Source organism: Mus musculus, chromosome 6 (assembly GCF_000001635.26).
Source record: "Mus musculus strain C57BL/6J chromosome 6, GRCm38.p6 C57BL/6J".
In the NCBI taxonomy this organism is placed as follows: Eukaryota; Metazoa; Chordata; class Mammalia; order Rodentia; family Muridae; genus Mus; species Mus musculus.
The window spans coordinates 70,061,316-70,076,185 of record NC_000072.6 but is presented as its reverse complement, the minus strand read 5'-3'; the positions used below and the strand labels follow the sequence as shown (position 1 = coordinate 70,076,185).

At 41.2% G+C, this 14,870-nt stretch overlaps 1 gene segment (V, D, J or C) and 1 further gene; one reads left to right on the top strand and one right to left on the bottom strand.

The window, feature by feature from the left end:
- Igk (immunoglobulin kappa chain complex) overlaps positions 1-14,870 on the bottom strand; it is a 3,171,119-nt gene that overhangs the window by 650,569 nt on the left and 2,505,680 nt on the right.
- Igkv6-32 (immunoglobulin kappa variable 6-32) lies at positions 1,602-2,162 on the top strand. The segment is given in 2 exon segments: positions 1,602-1,650; positions 1,865-2,162. Coding segments are annotated over 2 exon segments (347 nt in total).

Genomic DNA, 14,870 nt, shown 5'->3' with positions numbered 1-14,870 from the left:
ATAAGGAGTTATGCCTTTTAGTTTCTCGAACTCCTACAGAGCTTCAAAACTCTTTAGCTTGTGTTTCCTTTCCATGATTTTTGTTTTGAAAATCATATTTATCCATGTATATTTATTATATACAATGTTCAGTTTTATAAAAGCAACTTCTTTCAAATATATGATCTATATACCATTCTTATACCCCCTCCTGACTAGTTTTTAGGTTAACTTGATACAAGGTAGTGTCATCTTAGGAGGAACCCTCAATTGAGAAAACAGCTTCATTTTATTTGAGAGAGAGAGATAGAAAGAGAGAGAGAGAGAGAGAGAGAGAGAGAGAGAGAGAGAGAGAGAGAGAGACTTACACAGACACAATGACACACACAGAAACACATACCCCAATATGTGGAGACCCAGAAATCTCCACAATAATGAAGGATATGATTTTGTGTTGATAGACTCTATCTTCCAGCATTTATATCTTTTTTTTTTTAAAGAGAATTTAAGGTTTATGAAAGGGAAAAATCAAGGCCCTGGTAAACAATATATTAAGACAATTTATGCATTCCTTAAAAACAAATTGGTTAAATGACTTTAGAGGCAATGGATACAGCAGGAAATGACAGTTTTTTGCGCCACATACAATTGTTCATGTTCATTGTGTGTCTCTTTACAATGGTAATATCCTCTTGATGGATTGTCCCATTTTATTAATTACTCTTCTATTGTAATAAAACACCATGACCAAGGCACATTATAAATAAAGGTTCACTTCTGCTTTCTCTAGGGATACATGATGGCAGAATGGAGATAACAAGCAGGAGATATGTTTGCTGGAAAAGATGCTGTGGTCACACAACTAGATAGGTTTGTATGTATGTATGTATGTATGTATGTATGTATGTATTAGATACCATGTGTGAATCCTAACTGGAAGTAGGGATGACTGAGAATCATCATGTAAGTGCTTAGAATCAATTCTCAGTCCTCTGTAAGAACAACAGGCATTCTTATCCTGCAAGCTGTCTCTGAAACCACAAATTGTCTTTTTACTGTTTCTCTTTCTTTTACTTCTATGATGCTTGTTTCCTCCACCATTTCATTTCCCTCCCCAATCCAAACTTCCATCTCCTCTTCTTCATCCTCTCTTTTCTTTCCCTTGTATCATGCCCCGTTCTCTTTTTCTGTTTCTTTCCCTTTCTTTCAATTCTTTCGTCGTTTTCACTCCCCTGTTTCTTACTATGCTTTTGTTGCCCAGCGTTTTTATTGTCTCCTTAGGATAGCCAATCAATGGCATTTCTACTACTATGAAACTCAACTGTTTATACATGTCTTTGATCATGAACAGAAGTCTGTCAGGAGATCATATAGACATTTGTTGTTTGAGAGCTCTGAGTTGGTCATTGAACTTCCTTCACAGTTATTGCTTACTCTCTTTGATGGTATTTTTGGATATTTATTTAAGCTGGAAACTCTCACACCCCACTACCCAGGCAATTACTTCCTTATTTGGTGACTGCTTTGCGTAGATTCTTGCAGGTCAGCCCAGCTGCCCATGTTTTATAAACCAGGCCTTTGCTGTAAGAACAGAAATACATCAGGCAGGCAAGGGCATCAAGATGAAGTCACAGACCCAGGTCTTCGTATTTCTACTGCTCTGTGTGTCTGGTGAGAAATTTAAAAGTACTCATACCTTAAAAGTAATTTATTTGAAGAGAAATAATCTTATTTTAAAGACATGTAGGATATAATTTCTATTTCCTATAAGAAGCCAATAGCAAAAAGTCATAATACGACTAGAGAAAAAATTTTAAATTTCAATGTTGTATCAGGAAATTTTTGTGTGTAAATGTGTATCCTCATTATTTATCTCTGATTGCAGGTGCTCATGGGAGTATTGTGATGACCCAGACTCCCAAATTCCTGCTTGTATCAGCAGGAGACAGGGTTACCATAACCTGCAAGGCCAGTCAGAGTGTGAGTAATGATGTAGCTTGGTACCAACAGAAGCCAGGGCAGTCTCCTAAACTGCTGATATACTATGCATCCAATCGCTACACTGGAGTCCCTGATCGCTTCACTGGCAGTGGATATGGGACGGATTTCACTTTCACCATCAGCACTGTGCAGGCTGAAGACCTGGCAGTTTATTTCTGTCAGCAGGATTATAGCTCTCCTCCCACAGTGCTTCAGCCTCCTACACAAACCTCCTTGAGAGTCTCACAGCTGCCTGTCCTACATACAGCTGTGGCCTTGCACACTTCCCCCTCTGCCTGAGAGCAGCTATGCTTGATTCATTAGTGAAAAGTTCTGCAGAAAATCATTGAGCAGGTGGCCGCTTAGAAACTGGAAGGTTCTTATGGCAAAAGAAAGAAATTTGTCTACATTTTTCATTTCTTCAGTAACAATTTAGCACAAATTCTGTGGCTTATACTTGGTAAAATCATTATTTTAGCAAGGCAGTGGTGGTGCATGACTTTAATCCCAGCACCGGGGAGGCGGGGTGGGGCAGAGGCAGGCAGATTCCCGAGTTCAAGGCCAGCCTGATCTACAGAATGAGTTCCAGGACAGCCAGGGCTATACAGAGGAACACTGTCTTGAAAACCAAAACCAAAACAAAACAAAAAATCACTATTTTATAGTTCACATCTTTACGGACTGAATTCAAGAACCTGGCAGGCTACATTCCCTGTGGTTGATCTGGAAGAGAGCTGGTTCTTCCTTTGCTTTTCTGAGCTCCTGTATCTCTCCCTCACTTTGGGCTCCTTGTATGTTTTCTTAAATTCTCCTTTCTAAAATCCTTACTTATTGGCATATATAATGTTGGATTTCAAAAAACAAAAATTTAAAAACATATCATTTCTTTTGAAAATATTCTTCCCTCTTGTTTTCTGTTTTCTGATTTTTCCCTATTCCTTCAGCTAACCTCATTTTTTCTCCTACTGTCCATTATATTTTTATAAATATATACATATGCCCACCACATTGAAACACACACACACACACTCACACACACATGCACACAAATAGATACACAACCTTTTTATGTATCTATAGAAAGCCAGGATCCATAAATTAGAAAAGAGCTGTACAAGAACAAAAATCCCAGTGCTGGCCATGGGAGATCTCCTTATTAACTATTGGTTTGAGGAGTTCAAGAGAGACTCCCAAATCTATGTAGGCTCCTGCAGCTGTCTTTGTTTGTTTGCAAGACTTTAAGTATAAATAAGATCTTTTTTTTTTTTTCTGAAGACACTACACATATTTGTCATAGAAATTTCAGAAATCCATCTGGAACTGAATTTGAATTCTCCTCCATGAGAGATATCTCTCTTAGTGTTGGGATGTACTATGCAAGCTGCCAAGAGGAAAAAAAATCAAAAGTTCTTTCTGAATATAAAGCTTAAATAATAATAATGTAAAGTGTAAATAATAATGACTGACTCAGGAAGCTATCATCAAATTTTCAATGATGGTCTTTTAATTTTTGTAGTAACCAGTAGTAACCTATTTGGACTTAAGGTTTACTCAGTGTGAGGTACTCATGACTGGTACTATAAAGTTAGGCCACTACCTGTGCTGAAGTGTTCATACCCTAGAAGAAAAGCTACTGTTGCCATTTTTCTAAGCCAATGTAAGTACTAAGTGTGTACGAAATAATTATGCTTGTATCCATAGGTAGCTGTAGCTCTTATTCCTCATCAAAGAAGCTTCTCTCTTCAACAGGACCTAAGTATTGCAGAGATCTGTAATTTCAACTGAAGTGAATAACTATGAGTTGCCATCCCTAACTACTTACTCCACAATCTCCTGTACAGAAATTTACAAGTCAAGGCTTCCTGCTAAAGCTCAGAGAATATGAAGAAAGAAAGACCTGGAATCACAAGCCTGAGGACCAGAACATCTGTTACTACATGCTTGTAGACATTCCAGGAACCCATGAAGCGTTAAATTGATGGTCACTTAAACAAGAATAGCAGTTGACACACAATGCGAATATGGGGAATTTCACAAGATGCTTCCTCTCACTGAAGAGCTAGAGGTAACAAATAACTTCTGAGAAAAGGAGAATTAGTCTTTCCCGGGATGAGTTTCCAGTGAGTCATCTACTCCCCAGTGACAATAAGCATTACACAAACATATATAGGAACAACACTAAGAAAAATCAATCATGTGTGTATGCATGTGTATGTGTGTGAGTGTGAATACTAATTAAACAAATACTCTTAAATTGAAGGGGCTTGTGATCACATGAGAAGAATTGGTATAGAAGGACAGGTAGAAGTGATAAAAATATCCTCTTCATGTGTTATATTCTGAATAAATAAAAATTAAAAATACATTTTCTTTCTTAGAAAATGGATGGATGGATCTGGAGGATATCATCCAAAGTGAGATAACCCAATCACAAAAGAACACACATGATATGCACTCACTGATAAGTGGATATTAGCCCAGAAGCTCAGAATACCCAAGATACAATTTGCAAAACATATGAAACTCAAGAAGAAGAAAGAACAAAGTGTGGACATTTGATCCTTCTTAGAATGGTGAACAAAATACCCATGGATGGAGTTACAGAGACAAAGTGCAAAGCAGAGACTGAAGGAATGTCCATCCAGAAACCGCCATACCTGAGGATCCATCCTACAAACAACCACCAAACCCAGACACTATGGCAGATGCCAACATGAGCTTGCTGACAGGAGCCTGATAGTGCTGTCTCCTGAGAAGTTCTGCTAGTGCTTGACTAATATAGAAGTGGATGCTCATCCATTAGATGGAGCACAGGGTCCCCAATGAAGGAGCTAGAGAAAGACCCCAAGGATCTGAAGGGGGTTGCAGTCTCCTAGGACGAACAACAATATGAACTAACCAGTAACCCCAGAGCTTCCTGAGACTAAACCACTAATCAAAGGAAACACATGAAGGGACTTGTGGCTCTAGTTGCATATGTAGCAGAGGATGGCCTATTTGGTCATCAATGGGAGGAGAGGCCCTTGATCTTATGAAGGTTCTATGCCCCAGTATAGGGGAATGCCTGCACCAGCAAGCAGGAGTGGGTGGGTTGGGGAGCAGGCAGAGGGGGGAGAAGATAGGGAATTTTTGGAGAGGAAACTAGGAAAGATGTTAACATTTGTAATGTAAAGAAAGAAAATATCTAATAAAAATGCATTTTCTTATTGTTATTTCTGATTAATCATATTTTCATTCATTAACTTATGTTTTTGTTCAATCTTGCAATTTAAAACCAGTGTCTAGGTGTAATCAGTTCCTATACTTCTGAAAAAAGTATTTCTGACACATACCCAGAAAACTGCAATTTCTTGATAATCCCCTTATCACAATCATTATATTCTAACAATACTTCAGGTATGCCAACTTCACTAGCCTAAGAGAAATGCCCACATAGTGAATGTTTCATGCATGCAGACGCTCTAATTATCTTCTTACTAGATCAAGCACTCTGAGCCTACAATTCCAACATTGTCAAGTGGCTATCCACTCTGAGCCCTGCTGACTCACTCTCACATTTTGTCTTTAAAAGAAATAAATCTAGCCACCTGTAATATAGGTATTATAATAAGGCAGGTATTAAGAAAAATGAGTCTACCAGCCTTCTTGTACCTCTAGGATTGTGCCATTATGAATGATCCCTGTTGGAAGACTGACCTGTAGGAATAAAGGAATATGCTGATACTAGGAGTCTTCAAAATAACATGCTACTCTCATGACACAAAACCTATTTTTTCCCAGAGAAATGCCCATTTTTCTGTAAAAATATGTCCATCCCGTGTCTGGCCTGATCCTTGGGGACTCTGATTCCTTGCTGAGTCACTGATCTGAGCCAGTCCTATAGCTTTGCACAGTCAATGGTGATTTTTGTGGGCTCAGAGCACAGTCACTGCTCTGAGGTCTTCTTTATAAGAAAGTCTCAGTCTGTGCTGGAGCCAGTTCTGGCCAGGACACAGCATGGACATAAGGTTTGCCCCTCAGCTCTTGTTGTTACTGTTCCTTTGATTCTCAGGAAAGGTAGCACAAGAAGGGCAATTTGTGTAGCCTAATTCACTCATTCCTGACTGTTTTACAAAGTAATTTGTCTTGTCATGTTTTTACTTAGTGGCTATGTTTTTTTGTCTTTAACTGCAGGTGGTAGATGTAACATCAACATGATGCAGACTGCTACCCTGTATGCATCTCTGGGAGACAGTCACTATCAATTACCAGGCTAGTGAGGACATTTTTAGTATGTTATCTTGGTATTAGCAGAAACAAGAGAAAAGCTCCTAAGCTCCTAGTCTATGGCACAAATATCTTAGAATGTTCCTTAACTTTGTCTTTCACACTATAATATTTGAATGCTTCAACTCTGTTCCAAAGCAGTCCATCTTCCCAGGTGAGGGGCAAGGATCCCTTATCTTGCTTTTGTTAGTGAATTTTACTACAGCAGCAGAGAGAGATTAGTGCTGTGGTAAATAATTAGAGATTATTCCTATAAGCCTGGAAGTGGTTTCTTCACTAACATGGTTCTTCTGGAAATAGAGTACAGCTCTACAGGTAAGATGGAGAAGAATAATGGATTTTGCATCATCATGGTATTCCATTGAACCCTTAACTAAGAAGAGAGAAGAAAATGATTAAATACAAACACTGAGTTGTTCCCATGATATTCTCTTACTCCTTGTATCAATTGATATCATTTTCATGTGTAAGTAATTTTCTCTCCACCTCATTTTCAAGGTAGAACAGACTTTATACGACACAAGCAAACTTTAGAAGTATTTACACATTCTCATCTTTCCAGTGCCATCCTCTTTCTGAGTCAGAGATTTTGGCAGAACACGGGTTTTTATTTTTCATGTATCTTCCTTGTTCTTTATCATGTCTATTTATTCACAAGGCATTTGTGATGCTAGAGATATGTCTCATTGTTTATGATCCCTGGCTATTGTTCAGAGGATCTAGGTTCAGTTCCAAGCACACAGGTGGTGGCTCACAAGGACCCATAACTATAGTTTCATGGGGTCTGACTCTCTCAACTGGCTTCTGCAGGTGCCGGGAATGCACATTGAGCAGACATACATCAAACCAAAAAAGTCATGGACATAAAAAAATAAAATAAAAAGGAGACACTTGCAGCATCTCTATTTGTACACCACTATGCCACCCACAGTCGTTGACGCTGATAGGTCACTAGTGTTTTTATCTTCAGTATATCCAGAAACAGGTGTCAAAGATACTTCAGCTATGGCAACTGTTTTATGCTCTGCCCTCATTCTCACATGCACACTCAGAGAATCTATACATTACTGAAGTAGAAACTTAAGGGTTCTTTGGAAAGTCAGTTGAATGGTGTTTTGCTGGAGCAAACATGTGAAGGAATGCTTTGTTAAGGTGGACATAGGTGTGAAAATCTAAAGCAGGCTTGGGAAGGAATGTTTTACTAAAGTATACACAATGGAGAGGATATTCTGTCAAAGTAAGCATATGAAAGGACACGTGATAAAAGATTCTTTGCGAATGACACATATGTGTTGCTCCACCTTACATTGTGTAGTTGAGCTTTATTTAACAGGGCTCCTTGGACTCAGCCTGATTGAGGAAAGACTTGTGCTGAGGCAAGATCTATGCTGAGGCAAGGCACGTGGAGGAAATATGGTGTTTGGAGGGTATAAATGGGACTCCACAGAATGACAGAGATAGAGATTGGCTTGGTGGTAAAACTAGCTGTTTGAACTTGTGGGTCTCACATCTTTGCTGATCTTTGCTTCCCTGAGTGAAGCACAGCCTAGAACTTCTCCTGGTGTCTCCGTTGGTCCCTCTTGCTGACTTGATCCAAGGCTGAGGCCTGGCTGTCTCAGTTAGGTTAGGTCTTGTCACCATTGTTGCTAACCTCATGATACAGAACTGGACTATTGAACTACTGCTGCCTGCTAACCTATGTACTGAACTGCCAATTTCCAGACAACACAGTTGGGAGTTGCTCCAAAATCCTGTCAAAACAGGTCTACTTCTCTGCACTGTATTCTTTTCTTTCAACTACCTCTGGTGGGTAGTGGGCTAAAGGGAGGTTAAAGCATTTAAGAACCATCATTAAAAATAAGTTTTTTTTTTTTAAATGAAATTACGCAGGCCCTCCTGAGATAAGCACTACCTGTGTGAACAAAAACTTGACTGCTTAAGGAGCCCTGTAAAGAGACAATTAGGCTTCCTGTAAAGAGACAATTAGGCTTCCTGTAAAGAGACAATTAGGCTCTTGGTAAAGAGACAATTAGGCTCCCGGTAAAGAGACAATTAGGCTTCCTGTAAAGAGACAATAAGGCTCTCAGTAAGAGACAATTAGGCTCTCGGTAAAAAGAAAATTAGGGTCTCCGGCTCTGGAGACGAGAAAGTGAAAGTAAGAGGGTAGTGAAATTAAGAGGGTAATAGGGACAGTCTATGGATTACTTTCTTTTTCTAGCCATTTGGGTAATTTTTCTTACTGCCTTTTGGTTTAAGGTCTGGCCAAAAGGATGGCCGATTCAGGAGTCAGAACAAATATTACAAGGCCTGGGCTATGCAAAGAGCCCAGACATAAGTGCCAGGATGCTCCCTTCGAAAGATAAGGAAGGGCATGATGGGATGTTTCAACCATATGTGCTTGAGCTGCCCATTACCTTATGGGGTAGAGATTTGTTGAAAATGGTGTCCTGTTTAGGAGTAAGGATTGCCCCTACGGCCATTTGGCCTCAAAAGATACAGTTGAGGTTTGATTCCTTGCATACTTTAAATGATTTTCAGAAATTGTTAGGCGATATCAATTGGATTCGGCCCTATTTGAAGATCCCAAATGTTAAATTAAAACCTCTGTTTCAAATTTTAGGAGACTCAGAAGTAAGTTCCAAAAGGGAATTAACACCTGAGGCTAGAAAGGCCCTTACCCTAGTGGAAGAAGAATTGATTAAAGCCCAGCTTCAGTGCCCTCGCTGTGGCCTTTGTTTTGGCATACATGTTGTGTGTATGGTGTATGTGTCGGTTGTGGAATGCCCAGGTCCGCACTGCCACCATGGTGGTATGGTGGTGCAAGCTTTTGCCACAGTGGAAGCAGGGCAGTCACCTCAGATTTGGCTTATTGCCATGAAGAATGAACAATGAAGCCATCGCTCCGCAGGGTTGTAAGGCTAAGCACTGCACAGAGGTTTGTCTGGAAGCTGTTTGACGATCTCTGGGAGGTATGTCTGATTGCATGAGGGTTGAGTGTCCTAGTGCCCTTCCCCCAGGAAAAAATGACACGGGAGCAGGTCAGGGTTGCTCTGGGTAAAAACCTGTGAGCCTAAGAGTCAATCCTGTACATGGCCCCTATTTCTGCACACTGGAGATCAGACCTCTATCTTCACCCATGGAGCTTGCTTCAAAGGAATATAGAAGGGGGAATTGTGGGAAGCCATTCCAGACTCCCTGGCCAGCTGGACGGAAATCTGTGCCAGGCAGTAAACAAGCCCATATTTGGTGGATGGCTCGCCCTTAATCCCTGATTGGCTGAGCAAGCCTGCCTGGTGAGGCGATGTGACTTGTGGTGATTGGTTGAGGCGTGGTTGTGGCTTGAGTGGATACGCTTGTACCCCAAGGCACGGGGGATTTGAAGAGAGAAGCTGCCTGAGTAAACTGCTTTAAGAAGAACAGGTGGTTTCGTTTTCCTTGCTGGTTGAGTTGGACACAACACTGTATGACTCTCTTGTGTGAGGGGTGTTAGCAGTTTCAGAGGATATTTAATAATCTTATCAGAAATTATTTAACCTGACAGTCAGAACTGCTCTACCTTGGACTCAGTCTCAATGAACAGTCTCACGATCCCCAGAGGAGAGGAGTGAGTGTCTGGCTGTATAAAGCTATGGATCCAATTGTCAGCGGGTAGACAGGAGGCAGTCTGAGATCTCTGGACCTCATGGAGGCCAGAGATAACAGGTTTTCAGTCTCAAACATCACAGATGTCACTAGACACCACAGAAGAGCTTAGAACAAAATGGAGGCCCTTGGGGGTGGTTCGGTCAATCCTGGAGCTGAAAAGAGGAGTTGTCAGGGGGAAGGGGTTGCTGTGTGGTTCCCACACAGACCAGGGTCCTTGGTCCAGTCCTTGGTCCAGTCTGTGGCTAGAGCACAGAAAGGCCTTCTAGCAGGAGGTTAGACACAGCTCTTTTAAGGGAAAGCCAATTCCATTGTTCAAGTATGGCGGATCTTGTTGACAGGGACAGTCTATGGTTTTAGAGTTTTATTGTAGAAAGACAGAGAGAAAGAGAGAAAGTAAAAAGAAAGAGAGAGGTTGGCCACGGCCACTTGGAGAGAAGAGGGGAAGGGAGGGGGAAAAGAAGAGCTAGAGATAAGAGTAAGAATGATGAGAGCTTAAGAAAGAGAGAAGGGTCCTGTCAGCAAAATCTTTCTGGCATATGCAATAGTGTCTGGGTTTGGTGGTTGTATATGGGATGGATCCCCAAGTGGGGCAGTCTCTGGATGGTCCTTACTTCTGTTTCAGCTCCAAACTTTGTCTCTGTAACTCCTTCCATGGGTATTTTGTTCCCCATTCTAAGAAGGATCAAAATATCCACACTTTGGTCTTCCTTCTTTTTGAGTTTCATGTGGTTTGGAAATTGTATCTTGGGTATTCAGAGCTTCTGGGCTAATAGCCACTTATCAGTGAGTGCACACCATATGGTTTCTTTTGTGACTGGGTTACCTCACTCAGGATGATATCCTCCAGATCCATCCATTTGACTAAGAATTTCATAAATTCATTGTTTTTAATTGCTGTGTAGTACTCCATCGTGTAAATGTTCCACATTTTCTGTAACCATTCCTCTGTTGAGGGACATCTGTATTATTTCCAGCTTCTGACTATTATAAATAAGTCTGCTATGAACATAGTGGGGCATGGGTCCTTATTACAAGTTGGAACATCTTCTGGGTATATGCCCAGGAGAGGTATTGCTGAATCTTCCGGTTGTACTATGTCCAATTTTCTGAGGAACTGCCAGACTATGCCAGTGTCTGGCATATACAGAAGTGGATGCTCACAGTCATCTATTGGATGGAACACAGGGCCCCTAATGAAGGAGCTAGAGAAAGTACCCAAGGAGCTAAAGTGGTCTGCAACCCTATAGGAGGAACAACAATATGAACTAACCAGTACCCCTCAGACCTGTGTCTCTAGTTGCATATAAGTCAGAGGAAAAGGTGTGGAGAGCCGTGCCGCAAGCAATCGTGTGCGTGCCGTGAGCAATCGCCATTATAAGATGGCGCTGGATTCCACTGCGCTTAACTAGTAAACAAGCCTTATGCACAAGTGCAAGAGTGAACTCACGCCTAGTCACTGACCATCTCGTGGCATAGTAATGGGGTCATGGGCGAGCAACGAATCAGGAGCTGTCATGCCACATCAGGTGCTGAAACGTCACACTGCGGGCTATATAAGCAGCGACATTTTCCTGGTTCGGGGTCTTCCCTCATGATAAGTAAGCAATAAAAGCTTTGCCGCAGAAGATTCTGGTTGTCCTGAGTGTGTTCTTGCCGGCGGGGACAAAAGCTTGGGCAATAAAAAGGTAATGGGTGAGTTAGCGACCAAGGTGGGGGGAGAGTATAGGGGACTTTCATGATAGCATTTGAAATGTAAATGAAGAAAATATCTAATAAAATTAAGAGAGGAGGGGGCAAGGGGCCCCTTTTATAGTAGGCTGGGCTAACTTGTAGTTGCAGGGTAGCTGTGGGGAGGAGCATACCTGGCTATTGTTAGGTAGCTGTGAGGGTAGATACCAGCTGGAATGCCAGGAGCTTGGGACTTTGTCTGAATGACTGATATTCACAGAATTATGAAGTTAGGGGCTCTGTGGTGTCAGGCACCTGTCTCTGGGAACTTGGCTCACTGTTCTGTCCCTTGTAGTTTTCTACTGGGTCTCTGGAGCAAGCCTCATTCAGTCAATACAGGTTGCCTTTCACGGTCACAAAACTGACAGTCCGAAGGTGCCCAGAGGAGAGGAGTCTCTACTCCCAGGTGCTCTAATATGCCCAGGATCTTAGGGTTCCAGGATCCCAGGATCCCAGGAGCTTCGTCACATAGGAATCTCAGGCTTTCAGAGGCAGCTTGATTCCCAGGAACTCTGAAACACCCAGAATCTCAGGATTCCAGGATCCAAGAATCACAGAATCACAGAGAAAGCCAGACTCTGAGTTCTGACTCAACTGGGATTACAGGAAGGACAGGTTCCAATCAGCGATATCAAGGGCAGGGAGCACTTGAGATAATCAGATGGCAGGAGGCAAGTGTAAGAACATAAGCAACAGAAACCAAGTTTACTTGGCATCATCAGAACCCAATTCTCCCACAATTGCAAGTCCTGGATACACCACCACACCAGAAAAGCAAGATATGGATCTAAAGTCACTTCTCATGATCATGAGGGAGGACTTTAAGAAGGACATAAATAACTCCCTTAAAGAAGTATAGGAGAACACAGGTAAGCAAGGGGAAATTCTTAAAGAGGAAACACACACACACACACACACACACACACACAATCCCTGAAAGAATTACAGGAAAACAGAACAAAACAGGTGAAGGAATTGAACAAAATCATCCAGGATCTAAAAATGGCAGTAGAAACAATAGAAAGATCACAAAGGGAGGCAACCTTGGAGATAGAAAACCTAGGAAAGGGATCAGGAGTTACAAATGCAAGCATCACTAACAGAATACCAGAGATGAAGGAGAGAATATCAGGTGCAGAAGATACCATAGAATACATTGACAATAAAAGAAAATGCAAAATGCAAAAAGATCCTAACTCAAAACATCCAGGAAATCCAGGACACAATGAGAAGACCAAACCTAAGGAAAACAGGTATAGCAGAGAGTGAGGATTTCCAACTTAAAGGGCCAGTAAATATCGTCAACAAAATTATAGAAGGAAACTTCTCTAAGATAAAGAAAGAGATGTCCATGAACATACAAGAAGCCTACAGAACTCCAAATAGATTGGACCAGAAAAGAAATTCCTCCTGGCACATAATAATCAAAACACCAAATGCACAGAACAAAGAAAGAGTATTAAAAGGAGTAAGGGAAAAAGGTCAAATAACATAAAGTCAGATCTATCAGAATTACACCAAACTCCTTGAGAGAGACAATGAAAGCCAGAAGATCCTGGACAATTGTCACACAGACTCTATTCTCAACAATTAAAGAACCTCTGGTGGAATCACCATTCCTGACCTCAAGCTGTACTACAGAGCAATTGTGATAATAACTGCATGGTATTAGTACTGTGACAGGCAGGTAGATTAATGGAATAGAATTGAAGTTCCAGAAATGAACCCACACATCTATAGACACTTGATCTTTGACAAAGGAGCTAAAATCATACAGTGGAAAAAGACAGCATTTTCAACAAATGGTACTGGCTCAACTGGTGGTTAGCATGTAGAAGAATTCAAATTGATCCATTCTTATCTCCTTGAACAAAGCTCAAGTCCAAGTAGATCAAGGACCTCCACATAAAACCAGATATATTCAAACTAATCAAAGAGAAAGTGGGAAAGAGCCTCAAACATATGGGCACAGGGGGAAAATTTCTGAACAGAATACCATTGGCTTATGCTGTAAGATCAAGAATTGACAGATGGGACCTCCTAAAATAGCAAAGCTTCTGTAAGGCAAAGGACACTGTCAAGAAGACAAAAGGCAACCAACATTTTGGAAAAAGATCTTTACCTACCCAACATTGGATAGAGGGCTATCCAATATATTGAAAGAAATCAACAAATTAGACTCTAGAGTACCAAATAACCCTATTAAAAATGGGATACAGAGCTAAACAAATAACTCTCAGCTTTGGAAACTCGAATGGCTGAGAAACACCTTAAGAAATGTTCAACATCCTTAGTTGTCAGGGAAATGCAAATCAAAAATACCCTGAGATTCCACCACACACCAGTTAGAATGCCTAAGATCAAATGCTCAAGTGACAGCAGATGCTGGCAAGGTTGTGGAGAAAAAGGAACACTCCTCCATTATTGGTGGAATTACAAGCTGGTACAATCACTTGGGAAATCAGTTTGGCAGTTTCTCAGAAAATTGGACATAGGACTACCTGAGGAGCCAGCAATACCACTCCTGGGTATATACCCATATGGTGCCCAAACATTAATAAGGACACATGCTACACTATGTTCATAGCAGCCTTATTTATAATAGCCAGAAGGTAGAAAGAATACAGATTCTCCTCTATAGAAGAATGCATACAGATAATGTGCTACATTTCCACAATCGAGTACGACTGAGCTATACAAAACAATGAATTTATGAAATTCATAAGCAAATGGATGGATCTGGAGGGTATCATCCTGAGTGAAGTAACCCAGTTCCAAAAGAACACACATGATATGCACTCACTGATAAGTGGATATTAGCCCAGAAACACAGAAGCTCGAAATACCCAAGATACAATTCACAAAGCACATAAAATGCAAGAAGAAGGAAGACCACAGTGTGGATACTTTGATCCTTTGTAGAAGGGTGAACAAAATACTCATGGAAGGAGTTACAGAGACAAAGTGCAGAGCAGAGACTGAAGGAATGACCAGCCAGAGACTCCCCCACCTGGGGATCCATCCCATATATTATCACCAATCCCACACACTATTGTGGATGCCAACAAGTGCTTGCTGACAGGAGCCTGTTATAGCTGTCCCCTGAGAGGTTCTGCCATGACTGACAAATACCAAAGTGGATGCTCACAGCCATCCATTGTACTGAGCACAGAGTTCACAATGAAGGAGCTAGAGAAAGGAGCAAAGGAATTGAAGGGGTTTGCAGCTCCATAGGAGGAACAACAATATGAACTAACCAGTATCCCTAGAGC